Source organism: Chelmon rostratus, chromosome 4 (assembly GCF_017976325.1).
Source record: "Chelmon rostratus isolate fCheRos1 chromosome 4, fCheRos1.pri, whole genome shotgun sequence".
Lineage (NCBI taxonomy): Eukaryota > Metazoa > Chordata > Actinopteri > Chaetodontiformes > Chaetodontidae > Chelmon > Chelmon rostratus.
In genome coordinates, this window is record NC_055661.1 from 13,905,884 (window position 1) to 13,924,163 (window position 18,280).

The 18,280-nt window shown below is 43.2% G+C and overlaps 1 protein-coding gene across 3 annotated transcripts in view; it reads left to right on the top strand.

The window, feature by feature from the left end:
* The window catches only part of ptprsa (protein tyrosine phosphatase receptor type Sa), a 226,312-nt gene that overhangs the window by 177,024 nt on the left and 31,008 nt on the right, over positions 1 to 18,280 (top strand). For 2 of the 3 annotated variants that reach the window (XM_041935428.1, XM_041935429.1), the window contains 8 exons: positions 4,826 to 5,419; positions 6,475 to 6,569; positions 6,844 to 7,094; positions 8,144 to 8,231; positions 9,183 to 9,395; positions 9,565 to 9,725; positions 11,595 to 11,710; positions 16,703 to 16,750. In XM_041935428.1, the coding sequence (XP_041791362.1) occupies positions 4,826 to 5,419; positions 6,475 to 6,569; positions 6,844 to 7,094; positions 8,144 to 8,231; positions 9,183 to 9,395; positions 9,565 to 9,725; positions 11,595 to 11,710; positions 16,703 to 16,750 (1,566 nt within the window). The remainder of the gene's footprint in view (positions 1 to 4,825; positions 5,420 to 6,474; positions 6,570 to 6,843; positions 7,095 to 8,143; positions 8,232 to 9,182; positions 9,396 to 9,564; positions 9,726 to 11,594; positions 11,711 to 16,702; positions 16,751 to 18,280) is intronic. The other variant, XM_041935430.1, reaches the window with a different exon arrangement.

The window sequence follows — 18,280 nt, forward strand, 5'->3', positions numbered from 1 at the left end:
CTTTCTTTTATTGTGTTAGCTGAATTCGTAAATTATTAATGTAACATTAGTGATAAACATAGAAAAAACACATATATCCTAATTTTGACCAAGTACCTAATAGAATACATACTGAAATGGCCCTCTCTTATATCAAATTGTTAATTATTAACTTATGTTTTGACATTTATGTTCCTATCCATGCAAACATGTGTTTAAATGTCCTCTGCAAAACCGCTTCAGGTGGTTTACAACAGTGTAAACTTACTCATAAACTGGCACACTTTGAAAGCGTGATGCAAATGAATTAAATAAACTACCATGTGAATGCTTTTGTATGCATGCACTTTTAAAACACACGCAAACACACATAACTTATGCAACAGCTCATAAAATCTTTTTTTTTTTCATATACAAGCATGCACTTAAAGCGAGCAACTGCCTGCAGAAACTATGACGTCACAGTCTTGTTCTTTTTAGGAACCATAAAGGCCTGGAAAGCACCATCAATACAGAGTGCCATGACAAATAGACTATGTTTTCGTGCCACTTAAAAGTCGATTCACATCAATGGCCAAGGTTTTTCATCTTCCAGACATTCCAGCAAGCCTCTCTGGTCGTGTAGTGTATCAGAAAGGATCCCAAAGAAGCTGCCTCTAGATTTTGTAGGACAGAAAAACAAGTAGAACTGCGCACCTATTTGTGAGTCACAGACAAACAGCATTCATTCTGTGGCTGGAACTGTGTTTGTTTGCTGAGTGAAAGCCAGGTCTGAAAAGTGCCTTTTCATGATTCATACTTTCCAAACTCTTGCTTTGAGAAACAAATGTAACCATGGCCAATGTGAGACAAAGTTTCGGAGGGCCCAAAAGGAGTCCTTATTGAGAAAAGATTAAAATGTTTCTCTCTGAAACTGTTATTCTGCCATCCCATCTGCACATTGAGGAGTTTTTCACTGCAACAATCAATGGCTATCATTTTTTATCTCCTTTGCTTGTTCTGGTTCAAGAGGAAAATGTGCAGTATGTTGCCCTCTATCATAAAGAAGTTCTCAAAAAAAAAAATCAATCAACAAAGTCAAAACAAAATGATTCAGCATGTTGCAAAGACAGCAGTATGCACCCAACACCTCTAACTTGAGACCCTTCGAGCCTACAGCACAAGGTAAAAATCCTCAGTAAATGAAAATTTGGGGCACGCCAAGTCAGAGAGGGATGCCTCAGGAGGATGGCTGATGTGTGCAGATCCTCATATAAGGGAGGTAGGGCCAACCATCTTATGAGAAAGTACTATAAACATAAAATAAAAGAACTTCACAGATAGTAACGGTGGCCCCAAGTGGCAGCAAAAGGTAGCTGAATGTTGAGAATTTAAATACCCAAAGGTCATGCATGGCTTTTTCAGTTCAAGACTAGTTCTTGCTAGTACTGTACACTATATGCAGTAGTACTGTATTAATGTTGAGGCTGTTTTGGCAGTTTTACTCTGTGTCATTTTGGACCATAATGCAATGATGTGCGATGTGATCTGGGTTCAATGAGTGCATATAGATTTAAGTGAACTCTGTCATGCAGTTGTTAGACAGACACTGAGAACATTGCCAGGGTATCCTGTCCTTGTAGATCTTGACAGCTTACAAACTCCCATGCCCCTACGACACAGCACTTTACTTTGTTGCATCCTGTGAGAGGATGCCGGGGGATGCATGTGTGCGCCTTTAAAAAGGTGTGGATACTTATTCTCTCCCTCGCTTTCTCTCTGTCTCCTTCGCTTCTTGCTCTCCAAATGGGCCATGTGATATTTGTAGCAGATTTGACTCCATGGCATTTATTCCCCTACCAATTATCATCCCCACCCCCCATGTGGCATACACAAATACACTCCTTCAGTAAGCAAACTAAATTAAAAACAGGAGGAAACAAAAATGGGAGATTGCTGATGGATTTAGCATGACCTTTAAGGTTAAAAAAGACACCCTACCCCCCACATGTCCCCACATATGTTAAGTCTCTGTAGGCAGGCTATAGCCACAGGTTAATCAGCGGGAGATTTTATTCCATTGTGAAGGAGTGCGGCTCAAAGCAGACAGCCTTACATCCCAGGCGACAAATGATTAAAAAGTGCATATATATCCACCGTGTCATTTGCAAACCAGCACGGAGGTGGTATGTTTGTTCGTATGCGTATGTTGGCGTGAGTGTGCGCGTGCGGTGTGCACTACAGAGGGAGGAAATGAGAGGGAAACCTGATCGGCTCTTTCTCAATCAGGCTGAGTGAGTGTCAACAGCAGGCTGTTAATACTGTGGCCTGATGGGAAACGTGCCGGGAGGCCCACAAGGAAGGATTGAGCCAGGGTCGACCCTGAAATGGACGTAGAGAGAGAGAGGGGGGATTGAGGGGGGTGTTGTGGTGAGGGAGGAGGTTAGGAAATGAAAGGGGGGATTGGGCAGTGTGCGATGGGAGAAGTGGAGAGATGGGCAAAAAATAAGGGAGAGTGTTGGGGGGAGAGAGATGAACACTGAGGAGCGGAGGAGAGGGGCAATCAAGGTGCCCAAGAACCCCAGAATCACTCATGCACACACACACACATGCACACACACACCTTGCTGCCTCCTCATACCCTGTTGGGCCCTCTTTGCAGCAGATTGCTCCTTGTCCCCGGTCACCTTCATCATCCCTCATTCACTCATTTCTCACCCTCTCACCATGCCCTTGTTCTCTCTCTCATCACCCAGTAGCACACACCACACACACCTAACCACACACTGTACATACCATGAACAATCCCACCTCCCCCCAACACCAATCTCCTGGCGCAGTATCCATGATCCTTCTCCCCCGTGTGCAATGGGCCACTGTTTAAAATGTACAAATAATGATTAAATAATAATTTCAGTGCTGCAGAGGTTGTAATGGATACATTTGGGAGCTCGGTAAGGTTCGAAGCGAAGCACAGAAATTCAGAATGGAAAACACAGACACACACGGAGTCATCACAGGATCATTATCCGTCGTTCTATTTCCTTGATTAGTGGTGAGCGTGAAGGCAGAGTGGGCTTTTAAATGACACCAAGCTGAGCCATAGTATGTAGCCGAGGAGTATTAGGAGCATTCGTCTCACCCGGCACTCGGCGCCCCCGCCTTTCCATTACCGGCAAAGGCTCAGCTGACTAGCCACCATCCACCCACCAACCCCCGTCTTCCTGTTGCAGCAGCCCTCGGAAAGAAGACCATTAGCAAACGGAAATGAATAATACGAGCGGAGGGAGACTGTGCAGAGTGGATTGCTTTGTGTGTGTGTGTTTTCGCGACGCGCGCATTAGGACTTGCATCTTGGCGCAGAAATATACACTATATGTAGGCACATGTACACAGACACACACACGCACAGTGATAATATTCCACTGAGAGGGGGTACTTTTGCCTCAGACTAATGCTAGCTTCTCCAAATTACTTAAAGTCCATACTGGGCAACAAGCCAAAAAGCACTGTGTGCAGGTGGAATGGTGATATTGGAGATGGAGCTGGCTGCAAACCAGGACCTATACTGTCACGCACACAAAAACATAGGTGTGCGTACACGCTGTACATTAAGCAGATCTACATAACAACACGAAAAAAAGCTCAAGCACATGCTGCAATTTAAATTCATGTAGTGTTAACAAACTTTGGATGTTTTTGTGATGAAGAAGGCAAATGTATCCACAACTGTGGTTGCTTAAGATAATGATGAAATGTATGTTGCACATTAAACTACAGCTAATAATTTCTGTTCAGCTTATTCAGCGTTTTTAATTTATGCTGAGAAAGCTCTCACTGGCAGGACCAACCAATTTGCTGCCGACCCAGTTTGCCGACCCAGTTGGCAGGCTTTTTGAATCAGAAGTATACAGAGATAGCAACCTTCTCGCCAATGGTCCCACAATCTCATGTAGAGGCATGAAATTAAATTGAAAATGGTAAATAAACTGACAGAGTTGTATTACCTACTTTATGTTATTCATCCAGTCAGTCTTATGATCCAAAAATAAGTGTTATAAGTATAATAAGCATTGCAGGTATTTGCAATTGAGTACATCACTAAGAGTGTATGTGTGTCTGCAATTGTACCCTGTATCTGTCCTGCCACTGCCTTGTGTTTTTGAGAAAGGAGGAACGTAGATGACGGAGTCAAGATAGAATCTATTTACAGAGAGATGGGGCTCAAGTGCGAATCAGCCACACTCATCTCTCACAAAGCTTTGACGGCAACTTGAGAACTGAAGGCTTCCCATAACTGCTTCTGCCTCTATCACACTGATGGGGCCTTAAAAGGAGAGTTAAGACGAGACGTGTGTCATCCATAAGAGCAGCAAAACTGGGCCACTCTGAAGAATGGTGTCTAGACCCCAAGCGTAGATCATTCATTTTACAACAAGAGATGACTCTTGCAGCTGAAAGAGGCACTGTTCTCTGCTTAAAGTTTTATTGATGCTTTGCAGTACAGAAATGATTTTGGCTGGAGCTAGCATGTATCATGAAATGGTAATGGGTACAGCGATCGCTCAAGAATTTAGAGGCTCTGAGGATCCTCCATGTCTCCGTGCAACATAACATGACTCAGTTTGTTGCGTGTTGTCTGCTGGATGGATGAAATTAAAATTATTACTCGAAGTCTGTAATCTGTTTATATTCACTATAGTCACTGAAAATTCAGTAATAGTACAGTTACTGTAGTATTCCTGGTGTCTGTTCGGTTTGTGATCAACATCTACACGTCCAGGATTAAAACCTGTCACTTTAAAGATATACATCCTCAAATAACAGACAGAAATTAAGATTTTTATTGTTTTTTTCTTTGTTTCAGTGCCTGGCCCACCCTATCTGTCAGTGGCTCAGGACTCAGAGACATCAGCTGTGGTTCGCTGGGACCCTCCAGACCTGACCAATGGCATGGACCTGCAGGGTTACCGGCTCCAGTTTGGCCGGAGAGATGTCTCTCCTTTGGCCACACTGGAATTTGCTCCCCAAGAACGACAGTACTCTGTGGTCAACATTCACCGAGGGGCCACCTATCTCTTTAAAATCTCAGCCAAGAGCAGGGGGGGCTTTGGGGAAGAAGTTGTGGTGGAACTCAATGTGCCCGAGAAAACGCCAGGGGGATACCCTCAAATTGACGAGGGCTCCAACGTGACATGCTGCTCAGTGCAGCTGTCCTGGTCTCCACCCGTGCTGGCGGAGAGAAACGGGGTAATCACAGAGTACACTTTGGCCTATAAGGAAGCCGGTACTGGAGGAGCACCACGGGAGCTCCGCTTGCCCCCCAGCCTGTCCAGCTATGTGCTCAACAGCCTCAAACCGAACTCGGCGTACGATGTGAAAATACGCGCACATACCAGTGTAGGTCCAGGGCCCTACAGCCCGCCTATCCAGTATCGGACGGTGGCCTTTGATCCAACAGGTAGGGCTTGCCTGTTTCTTTCCCAGCCTGGGTGGCAGGGGGTTGGAAATTGGCTAAAAACAATCTGCAACAACACAAAAATGAAAAGTGCCCCAACCCCTCCTTCAACCACCTCAGCTCCTCAAGAAAGAGAAAAGATTGATATTAAAATTGTTTGCCGTGGGATACTCTCCTCACTAACCCAAACAAGGTAAAACCCAAGTCAGTAAGTTATAGTCAGTCATTTTGAGAAAGAGGAGAGCAGCCTAGAATTTCAAGGTAAGTGCTGTTTGGTCAGACACTCCTGTGAGTCATCCTTGCAACCCTTTGCCAAGCACACTCACACAGCTAATGCCATCTCACACCCCCAGTTTTCAAACAAGGTAGGACCTCAGTCAAACCCAGTCACGCCAAGAGTACGTTTGGACTATTTTAAGATGACAGAAAGCGTATTTTGGTTCTTTATTTTTGTTTTGGGTTTGTTTTGAGATATACCTCCCTTCCTAACGCCCTTCCTTTCCTGATTCCTCCTCTCCCCTTCCCCTGTCCCTTAACGGGATAGCTTGTGGCATGGCATCCCCCAGATGCACTGCTGCGGACTGTTGGCATGCTGTGTTTTGGGTCTGTCTCTATGCCTGCCTGGCAGCACGTTGGCAGTGCCAACCCAGACTCAGTAGAGGTGTAGGAACAGTTGGCACTAAGACCACATGGGTCATTTGTTAATCCTCAACTGGTCATGGCTTCGAAGACAGTGGTGAGATGGGTTGGCACTACCCACGATGGCTAGCCAGTGGGTGCACTCTTGTGCTCCATGGGTTTGTCGTCCATGAGTCTTACGTGCTGTTTGTCTTAACCAGTTGCCCCTCTCACAGCCAATCACAGCTCACCGTTACACTCACTCTCCAACCCTGAGGGACGTTGCAGGGGAACAACAGCTTTTTTTCTTTTTTTTAAAACCAAAGGTTCTTCTTTTGGTTCCCTTTCCTTGGTCTCTCTATGTGTTCGATTCACTGATACACTGTCTTTGTTTTTTCGTTTGTTTGTTTGTTTTTTTCTTGCATTTGTGGACTCAACAGACGTTCCAAAGAATTTCACTGTCAAGTGGGCCACCAAGACCACAGTGGTCCTTGCATGGAAGTTTTCTGAAAGCAGGTCTCCATACAAATGCACGGTGAGTTGAATGTAGGGCAAAAAAATATTTCAACAGTCAGCAGAGTACAGTTTAATAAAAAAATGTAATTTAATACAAGTGTTATAAAATTTAAAACTCGTTTTCATCTGTTCTGTTATTATCAAAATGCACATCCATTCTAAATCTCCCTGTTGCCTGCTCATCCATGCCTCTTCAACCACCCACCTGTATTGCCCTACCAAAATAACCCCATATCCAACTATCCCTCATACCAATTATCTATTAAACTTCTGGACCATCTATTGAACTCCAGATTGAGTACAACCGTCAGAGGATGGATGTGGATGCCAAGCAGATGAGAGTACTCATCACTGGGCTGAAGCACAACACCACCTACGAGTTCAGGGTGACCTGCCAAGAAAGCATGGATGGTGGGCCAAGGCACCGTGTGGTTGCCAAGACCGCTCCTCTCATCCTGGTCAAGAAACCCAAGCTGGACATCTACGCAGAGCCTGACAACATGCTCACCATGTCCTTCCCACAGGTCGATAACAAGGATGTCAAGTGAGTGTAGCGCGCTGAAAGATGGATTCTTCAACCTCTGTCTGAATTATCTTTGAGGGTTGAGGTATTTAGGTGTAAGTCTCTGGATGCTTGAGATCTGATGTGGTATGGATTGAGATCTAAAGATGTCGGAGATGTCTTGAAGTGGAAGTTTAGGTCTTCGGGCATGCTGGTCCTTGCTAGACCCCTTGCAGGTAGTGAATTATCACTTAAATTCCCTGTCCACCCTATGGTAAATGTTTTCACCTAAAAGTACATGCAATATCAATGAAGAGTCGTGAGAGTAATATTAATTATAAAAAACTTGATTTACGTAGCACCTGTCATACAAGAAATGTGACTCAAAGTGCTCAAAGAACACAAAAACTACATGCACAAAGTGCTTCAAATAAAGCAGGAATAGAAAATTAATAGAAAATAAGATGGAGAATAAAACCCACTTGATAATAATAGTAAAAATAAGTAAAATAATGATTAAAATACAGAGACTTCATAACATAAGATGGTCAAGAAACCCTACTGGATAGTAATAATAAAATAAAGTTGGAAATATAGTACATAGAGGGCATAAAATCAAGAAAATATATTTTAAAAGAATTGCAGCAGTGCATTAGTATTTGGCAAAGCACAAAAGCAAAAAATCATAGCTAGTTAATGGTAAGATAAGTTTTTAGCTTTCTTTTAAAAAATATTTAGTGAGCTGGCTTCCCTGATATTTGTAGGTAGTGTGTTCTGGAGCATTAGGGAGTCATTAGCAAGGGATTTTCTTTTGGCTGTTGCTGGGAACCTCCAATAAACCAGCAGCAGATGATCGCGGTGTTCTTGAAGGCAAGCGGTGACCAAAGGAGTTAGCAATCTAGCTTGGTTGGAGCCCATTAAGGGCTTTGTGTATTAAGAGGACCTTAAAATAAATTCTGATGATTAGAATTCAAATTTTCTTGGTGCTGGGGAATCAGGCTATTGGGAAGAAATTGCATGTTAGGGAGCATGCTGAAAGAGGGCTTATTCTTTATTCATGTGATTTTTATAATTTGTTGCTGTATTTCCAGGAATTTCTATGTGGTTGTGGTGCCGCTTAAGTGGACCCCAGGAACTGTCAAAAACCTGAAGAACCCTGATGAGATGGACATGGAAGAGGTGGGATGTTTTAAGTTATTCTGGTACACTAAAAATGACACGGTTAATTGGTTGCAATGGGTCAAAAACAATGAGGCATATGTAATAAGGAAGAGGCAGCTTCAAAACACATATTCTTTTTTTCAGAGACTGACCTCTTTTCCCTCCACTAGCAAAACTGTGTTTTTAGAAAAGGATTCCAGAGACACATGTTTGTGTTATTAACAGTTGCATGTGCTAGGCAAATTGCATTGTACCCATCATGTACCAGACATGGACACACACTATACAGACATAAGTACATCTCAGCTATGCTAAATTATCCCCCAAGCATGCGGAACAGAGAATTACACAGTCTTCACCCACTCTTCCCATAGCCTGGGGTCACCTTGAGTGCCAGATCAACAGCAACCGTCCCTACTGGATTTGGGATTACACACATTCCCTCTGCTTAGTGCCTGCCCGTGTCTGCAGTTTGAAATGAATGAGAGGGCTTGGCTGGAGCCTGGTTTCATGGAACGTTGCCAGACAGTTAGCACCTTTTTGAATCTGAGGGTGCAGTTCTACCTGCAGTTTGTTTTCTTTGGTCTCAGTCAGTTCACTGAAAGGGATCTTGTTTTTGTACAGAACAGTCACTTAAATCCACAACTGACTTGCTTAAACACTTGATAACCTGTAATCCGACCAAGTTCTAAATATATCATATAATCTGATCACCACTGATAGCATTTGCCTCTCTGGGCTTTTTTTTTTTTTTTTTTATCTGTTTTTTGCAAATGCTGCAGAATTGACAGTATCAGAAAACATTAGCAACTCTTAGCTCAGACTTAGTTGTTCTCTAGTTTTAGTTCTTGCAAAGGATTTGTCAATTTATTTGGGACCAATGCTGTGGAAACTGCGAAAACAAAAGAGGATACAGAAAGGAACGTATATAAAGGCAAACGTAAACTAATACCCTTTTGCATGAATCAGCTGTTGCGGGATGTGACCCCAAAGCGTCGTTCACGCCGTCAGCTGGCTCAGCTGGACCAGAGGAAGCCCTACATCACAGCCTGCTTCAGGCAGCTGCCCCCCAGCTTCACGGTGGGATCTGACCACCGCCACAGCATCTGTGAGAACAAGCCTCTTGAACATGGCCATGAGTATGTCTTCTTCCTGCTGGCTGAACTCAATGCCACCAGCGGGGTGAGTTACTAGTTCCACTCAGTTCAGTTGACTTGCTTTTAGTCCGTTTAGCTTGTCGGAGCAGATTTAATAATTCAGTCCTGTTCATTTCATAGTTGCACATATTTATGCTTTAGCCTGGACTGTGTGTCATGGGCTGTGTTAACTTCTACCTGATTTGACTTTTCAGAAAATGTTTGCTACCAGCCCTTACACCGACACAGTGATGACTCCCGTGGTGGTGGACCCCCTTCCAGTAGAGACTGGTGATGGACTCATATGGGTGGTGGGCCCAGTCCTGGCAGTGGTCTTCATCATCTGCATCGTCATTGCCATTCTCCTGTATAAAAAGTGAGTTGGTTTGGGATTGTTTTTTGTTTTTTTTAATTATTATTATTTGATTTTGTGGTGAATGCAGTTGGACCTGCAGTTGGAAAAATAACATTGTTCAACCTCACATGATGGAAAATAACACTCAGGGTTAGGGTTAGTATACAAGACACTGGCATCGCCAGGATAAAATGTTTTACTTTGGAAATAAATTTAAAATATGATCTTACCACCAGATTAACCATCCTCTTATCATTAAAGGGACAGTTCAAAATCCAAAATACATAAGTTTCCTCTTGTACTGCTGTTTATCCACCTAGAATCTTTTGGTGCGAGTTGCAGAGAGGTCCCTTTAAGATTCGCAGGGAATTGAACCTTTTAGCTTTGCATTGTTAGCGCCTTGCTCCACCCACTGGCCTACACAAGCAACTGATCCATGTTTTCACCAAATTAGGATAAACGTGCTGGAAATTACAGGACTCAACCAGAAACACACAATGAAGATTTGATTTTCTTGTCATTTGATGTTGAACCAGTTATTTGCAGTGTTACTGGGGAATCAGGCTATTGGAAAAATTGCATGTTAGGGAGCATGTTGAAAGAGGGCCTAATTTTTGTATTCATAACGGCATGATATTCAAAGACCCAACAACATTGTTGCATGTAAATATGAAAGAGCCTTTCTTGTGAAAAGGATGGCTGTGGGAAGTGAGGGGGCTGGAGAAAGGAGAAAGGAGGAGATTCTTTGAGATGGTGCTCTACAATTGGACTAAGAATGGCACAGTCTATAAAGAGATGTCACAGATATGCACTGTAAACAGGGATATATTTCACATAATAGTCTCATTCTGGAAAGAATACTCCATAAAAATGTTATGGCAGTGTTGCCCAAGTTACTACAGAAGTCAGCTCTCTGCCTGTGACTAGTCTGCATTCCTGTTCCTTAGCATCCTTTACAGTCAATATTCCCCCCTTGTTTTACATTTAGTTGTAGCTTTTAGTCTCAGCGACTGCAAGTCCCAACTGAAAGGTGGTGTAAAAGGTCGCCCCACGTACCAGGGACGATCCTTTTTTATTTTAAAATTATTTTAAGGGGGGCAGGGATGGTGTGAACAACACAAGTACAGTTTGCTACTGTCAGATGATCCCTGACTGTCTGACCTTGCCTTACCTCCATCTTGGTGGTTAGGGAGAGTAACATCTCTCCTTGGATCTCTCTCTTTTTCTCTTTCTTCTCTTTGCCCCCCCGCTCTCCCATCTCCCCGTCCATCTCTCCCTGGTGAACAGTGTTTCCCGGGTCTGCCCTTGGCCCTGACATTCCCCTTCCCCATCTGTATCTGGACCCTCGTGCACACACACACTAGCACACACACATACACGGACACACAGATACAAGCTCACGGACGCATGCACTTACTTGCACATTTCGTTGAATGCTCACTTTCTCGAACACACTGATACATGTGCGCACACGCACACTCATGCACACGCCTCCTCCAAATGCTGATGAGCTTTATCTCGCATTTTGCGAGCCCAGCAGTGACCCCTGTGAATTTTAAACTGCTCTCTATTGATTTATCTCTCTTCTTGCCTCCCCCTTCTCCCTTTCTCCTTGTGTGTTGTGTTTTCACCATCTTTATATATTTATTTGACTCCTATTGCTTTCTCTGGAAACAGCAAACCTGACAGGTAAGGTTTAGCCGTACTTTATCGCATTTGCAGGGGAGGAGAAAGTAGCCTGCCTCAGCAAAAACGATGCCTTTGATTAGTGAAGGAGAATTTTGCGCACTTGCTACGCTTGCTACGGTTCTTGCTCACTAAAAGTTATTCCATTGTTTTTGTTGTGTGCGTCTCCCCCTCTTTCTACTCTTCGTTTGTCTTACTCTCCAGCCGCAAAAGAAAAGAGTCCGAGCCGCGCACAAAATGTCTGCTGAACAATGCAGACATTACGCCCCACCACCCGACAGACCCTGTGGAGATGAGACGCATCAACTTCCAAACTCCAGGTACAGGAAGGACACACAGCACGTACACTGAGGAACAAAAATGGCCTCATTGTAAACAAACAACACATCTAGGTATAGTTAAACTGATATAGTGTACATACAGTATGTGTGGCCGTGCAGTATTTGTCCACATTGGCCTGTTAGCAAAATCCAGATTTTCATTTTCACTGACATTATGAAAGATGTGAAGAAGGAAGTGTACTCATCCAGCTTCAGGTGTGATATCCTGTAAAAAAGATCCCTGCCTCAAATCACTTAAAAGGAAACTTGCATTTTCTTGTCGTATTTTTCGCAAATATTAATATAGCTTAATATAACACTGTACTGACTAGACACTGTCTCGAAGTGTTTGACCGATTCCCCTTTAACAACAACAAAATAGATGAATAAGTGAGAGAAAACACAAGTCGCTCTGTTTTGCAAAAGACTGTGAATTATTGAGATGGTAACATTTAATGTTCTTCATTTAGACCTCCAAATAACTACTTTTGATTGTTGGATAAAAGCTGGCTTGTTAAAAAGCCATCTATGTCTTGTATTTCACTGGCCTAATTGGATTTCCATTGTAAGACTGTTTCCAGTGGCGTGGCTGCTATCTCTGCAGTGACAGTGGTGAGTACGACATAAGGCTAATCTATAGGTTTTATTGGGAAAAGGCCAAAGTACTTACCTGCATAGTAATTCATTACCTTTTCTGTAATGAAGGCTGCTGTTTCAGTGGCTCTAGCAGACCAAATGCTATTTCAGAAGATTTTTTTTTCGCCCTGCAAAGAACAAAGTTTTGCAGGAACTTCAAAATCCTTATTTTTGGAACCTACTGAAATGGAATGCAAATTTTAAAATTTGGCTTGTGTTAATTAGCAGCAGCTCTAATCCAAAAATACCATTATTGGCTGTCAAAAGCTCATATTGGCCAGCTGCTATTTTACATTACTGTGGCCAAATAAGGACACACACCTGCAGGAGACCTTCCTTCTTGACCCCAAATCATTATTTTACAGTGAAAATGTTTTATTCAAGGAAGACAAAACATAAATGTGCCGTTCTGTGTTTTGATGTCACAAATTGTGACATTGGCACACACATGCACACAGCCTACACAGAGATTAACTATTCACAAATGATGCAACTTAAAGTAAAATTTATGCCGCAGCAGGAATGATGTCCATGAAGTGCTCCCACATCATGCTGTTTGACATCATGTGCCTTCATAACTGCCCTCATATTTATGTCTTTACTACGTCCCCATGTAACAATACGAATAACAAATAGTTGAAAGTGATGTCTGTTGTTGGACTCAATGTTTTTATGTTGGACAAAAATCCTGTTTTGAAGTCCTGCAAGGTTTTCACCTGTTTCCTCTTTTGTCTCACTTTCTGTCTGGTGTTCATCCGAGCTAAAGCCCGGTGTTAACAACAGAGCACATTTGATCCCACACTCGTTCGCTAAGGCTTCTCCATCTTCCCCCTGCCTCCTTTTCAGGCCCATTATCTATCAGCCTCTCTACAGTCTGTTGTTATTGGTCAGAATCATGGTAGAGCCGGTTTTTTTTTTTTGTCTTTGTTGTTTTTGGTTCAGTTAAGTTTCCACTGCCTAATTGCAAGCCACGATTGGTAGAAAGTCATATGATTTGTTGACCAGTTTCGTTACCTCTCATCCTGCCAGGTTGGAGGTTTTGGGGAAAGAAAGTTAAAACAACTCCGATTGCCAAGCCCAGTAGTTACCTCTGACTATGCCTCGTCTTCCACTAGATGGTTTAATTGTGCTTTCTGTTAGTTACCCCTCAGAAGACTGAGACCTGCATTCTGAGGAACTTGCACCATATTTCAAATGCATTGTTCTCACCTGCCCAAGCAAATGACAGAAAAGAAGTAAATCTTCCAGAGGCGGAATAAACCAAATAAATAAATCCACCCTTTTTCTGTGCGCTCCCTCATTTCTTTTCAATTTTTTTTTGCCTCCTGCGTTTCTGTCTCCTAGCCGAGTCATCTCTCAGCCATCCATCTGTCATCCACAGCCAGTCTCTGCTCCATCAAAAGGCTCGGATTTCAAAATGGAGCGTTTCTCCTCAGCTTCTTGGGGAGCCCAGTTATGCCGCCTGAGTTTGTATCTTGGAAACAAAAAAAAACAAAAAAAACCTGCTTCTTCACATCAGAGGAGAGAGATAGGAGGATGAAAGGAAAAGCACAAACCCACTTACGCGAAGAAATGTGGAATTTCAATTTATTGTCGTCATCTTTGTCTTGCTCGGTATTCAGAGCCCGATCAGTGGTTCTGTAATGACAAGGTTATAATGGCCATTCCTGCTATTTGTCTCCCTGGCTTCCAGCGCTTTCCATTGTGCCCTCGACTGTCCTCCTCCCTTCCTTAAATAATAGAAACACTTGTTACAATCTCTTGCTCTCTTTACCATGACATTCGCCAATACATGCTGAGACCTCTCTTTATATATGACAAGCTTTCTCATTCGACAGCCCCACCATTGTTCCGCAGGATTGGGCGATGTTGTTATCTCCGCACCCGGGGAATTTAATTTGAATGGACATTTTAGCCCAATTAAGTGGGCCGGTGAGCATTTGTGAACATCCCCATCAGCTAATAGCGACCATTGTTCAAATGAGCATACTCCCAGTGCACTTATCCAAGGCCTCTCCAATCCAGCAGAGCATATGCCACATCGGCAATGTGTGCTCAGTGACCCCTAGTGCTCGGGAACAAAAAATATGTTTTTCATTAAGCTTCCTATAAGCTAAGCTTGGCGGATGCGTTTGGGAGAGTGTGTACGTCGTGCGTGCGCACTCGTGCTTTTGTGCTTTAAAGCCCGTGGGTCATGTGACAGCCTCACAGTGACATCCCATAACTCCTTGGGGCGCAGAGTGGCTCGTTTTGTCATTATCTTCATTGGTGCCTGGGGTTTAATTGGCAAATGGGGCCAAAGTAATGAAGCAGCACGACTCAGTGGATATCTACTGTCTATCTCCAACCAAGCCCCCCCCTTGGCTTTAAGTATTCACTCTTTTCTTTCTCTCTCAATTTTTCCATGTGTCTCTCTCTCTTCCCTGTCTCTCTGTTTCTTATTTTGCTCTTTTCTTTCCAGTATTGCAGTTAAAACACTCTTATCTCAAAACCTTATCTTCTGTGCTAAGTTATATAAATTAACATTACTGTTCTGGCATAGATTAAAAAATAAAAACTGCAAATGAAAAGACAGGTGACAAGTTTCACTCTGGGTTTCCTCCTCAACCCATCTCTGATATATCCTCTATTTATACCGTCTCCATCTGTGTTTCTCTTTATCTCCCCCCTCCAATACAGCATGGCGTATGGCGCTTCACGCCCCCATAATTCTGTCAGAAGACGAGACTTCCACATTTGAGCATGTAAAAATCAAACGTTTTCTTGCAGACGGCAACGCACACTTCCAAACCCACGGACGCGAGCCAATCGCTCGCACGCGTCAGCAGCCTAGCAGCCTACTTGTTTCTCCAGATTACAGCAGCGACTGCAACAACCGTGCCCTCCTCACACGCGGCACGCACGCTCACACATAAACATAATCAGACATGCCTCCCTCCTGCTGTGATGAATGACGTTTGGAGACAGTGGATCAGACCACCCCCCACTGGGTTTAATTAGTCATTGTCACAAATCAATTAGGGAGAGGGGGAAGTTCGATGTCTTCATCTCTCTGCGCTTATTTGGCGCCACCGGCCTGACGTCCTCTCGCTAAGACGTCAGTGCAGGTAGGCCCAGCAAAACTTTCAATTTGCAGAAATGAGCTTAGCGCCATTATCGAGCAGACGATTCATGTTAGTTTTTTCTTTGCCAGGTAAAAAAAATAATAATACAGCTCATTTTGGCTCCCGACTGAGACTGACCCTACCTGCCTTTTCACTATATCAAAGAGGAAGTGTGTTATTATTTTTTGAACTGGACTTTCAGGAAAAAGAACAGAACTGTTGTTTTGGGGTTTTTTTTTAAAACTTCTTTTCATCGTTTTACCTGCATGTCAGGTTTCCTTTCCTTTCTCACCTCTCATACATCCTCTGGAACAAATTATGTTTTCTCTAGATCAGAGGTGCCGTGTTTGGGTGATGTGATCCTTTCTTATCCCTGTGCGACCCTGTTGATCTGATTTCTGCATTTCAGCCTGGGCAAAATTTACTTTCCCCTCAGTTGATGGGCAGGTTGGCAGCATCCCATCAAACCGCATCTCTCAGCCACATGTCCAGCTAATGTTGTCACAGATGGCTCCTTTCTGCTTGAGCAGTCGAGGAGACCTGAGTCTACCCGGACGTAGCATCGCTGGCTGCAGCCTCGGCGGACTCCTCCTCTGGAGCAGATAAGACTTTGAACCATCATCGGCGCACTCCTCAGAGCTCTGACTCCCATCAGCTCTGGCTCCACAGCTGTCAGCAAAGAATGTGGACACTTTTCCACACCTTTCACTCCCAATGCCTCAGCACGGAGCTGCAGACAAAGACAACTTTCAGAGTTAGCTTTCACCAGGAAACATAAGCTGCTTTTTTCCCCTCTCTGTCTCTTTCTCATTCCTGTCAATGGGCCCTTCCAACCGGTGTTTATCAAAGCTTTAAGATAGCGAATCAATTTTCTTATCCCTGATCTCTTTGACCGTTGATATGAGGCTTGGCAGAGGGGTTTTCTCAGCTGGGGCATCAGAGGCTGATGCCCATGGCTAACCAGTCTGCTCCTGAGGAGGACTGTAGCTGCTCAGATCTGATAATGTTTGCCCTACTTTTTCATGTCTGCGTGGCGGTCTGGTCTCTGTCATTCAGGCCAGCGTGAGAAGGCTGATTTTATTAATGGTATACTGTTGGTTTAAAAAACAAAAAAATCTGTTGCCTTTATTTCTTGGCCTTTTATCATTTTGCACATTTTTATGCTATGTTTTTTTTTTTTTTTTTGCATAGCCTTTTCTGTTGCATTGCAGCCTTTTGAAACCATTTCCCTTATGTTTGCTGTTCTTTACAGATTCTGGTCTAAGCAGTCCTCAGAGTGAAGCAGATTTTGACTATGAAAGTTAGTCTCTATGCTGTTAGCATTTGTGTACCAGCTTTCTTTATCTTTTTTCTAGCACCGCTTGCCTCCATTTACAAATACATAATTTGCATTTGTTTGTTTTTTTCACATTATGCAGCAAAATTTTAGCACTAATTAATTTGATGTTGGTTTCTATTGGTATACTGGGCTGTTTATTTTTTATGGATGTCAGTCACTATATTCACTTGGGCTGTTGGCTGTGCATTAATCCACCATGCATAAATAACCTGTGCGATCACATCTGCTGATGTAGCGATGGTTGGGAGGTGTTTATTTTTTATTTTTTCCACAGGAGTACGATCTCTGTTACCCCTCTTTCTCCTCCTCACCTCCTTGTTGTTATTCCCCTTCTCCTTCCTCCTCCTCCTTCACCACCACTGCTCCATTTCCATTCTGAAGTAACAGGGTCTTTTCTGTGCTCAGAGATAACGAGCAGAATTAATTAAAGCGGTGGCAAACAATGGCTCGACATTTGATCACCCCTCTCCCTGCTCACTGCGAAAGGATCATTGGAGAGAAAAACAGGGATCCTAGTTTTCCTCTTGCCCCCCCTTTATTTTCTTTGCTTAGCCACAGACATACTTCTTCCCTTTTATATGGAAATAGCATCATAAATAGGCTTTTGGAGAGAGCGACTGCTTTGGCTTATCAAAAAGAATCATTTTATTTCTCAGGCGCATCAACTGCGAATCGGGAGATTGGAAACGTGTAATTAGGCGCTAGTTTGTTTTTCTGTGTTCATTGATCAGGTTGGTGATTGCGGTGAATAAAATGGAAAAATCTGTACATGGATAGGGAAAAGCAATGGGACGTGTTGAGGAGAAAGATGAGAGCTTTGGCATGGGGTGAAGGGAACAAAACAATTTGTCCTTGAGTGACTTTACTGAGGCACGGGTCAGGGCGAAGCCTAGTTATGAAAGTAAATCTTCTGGTGGATAAACACAGCAGTGTGCCGTGCAGTGTGTAAATGACAAAATGAATCAGGCGCCATCGACTCATTTGTCTTGAGAACAAAACAAATGGGTGAGGTTGGAAAAGTACACTGAGAGAGAGGAATAGACAAACAGCACAAACAGATTGGTTTAGATGTGAGGTTCATCTGTGTAAACATGACAACTTATAGCTTTAGTTATGCTGGCAAAGAGAAAAGTGGAATAAAGGTAAAATAATGGATTTGCAGTTTTAAGTATTTAAATTGTTTTCGTACAAGTTTCCCAAAACATTCTACAATCTACCAAAGTTTGAGGGAATAAACAAGCACTGGTGTGTATAATCTTCAGCCTATCCCACTGGCAGTGCACCAAGCTTTATTTGGATATCTATGTCAACATTTTGGCCTGATATATCTCTCGAGCTGTAGCAGGCACTTACACATGCAGGCAGTAATGTGGGCAGTAAACACAAACCGAAAGGAACTGATGAAGTTCGATTTTGTCAGTAACTCATGGGCGCAAATGCACACAGACACACACAGAGAGTAAAGTACACAACCACGCACAACACAACACA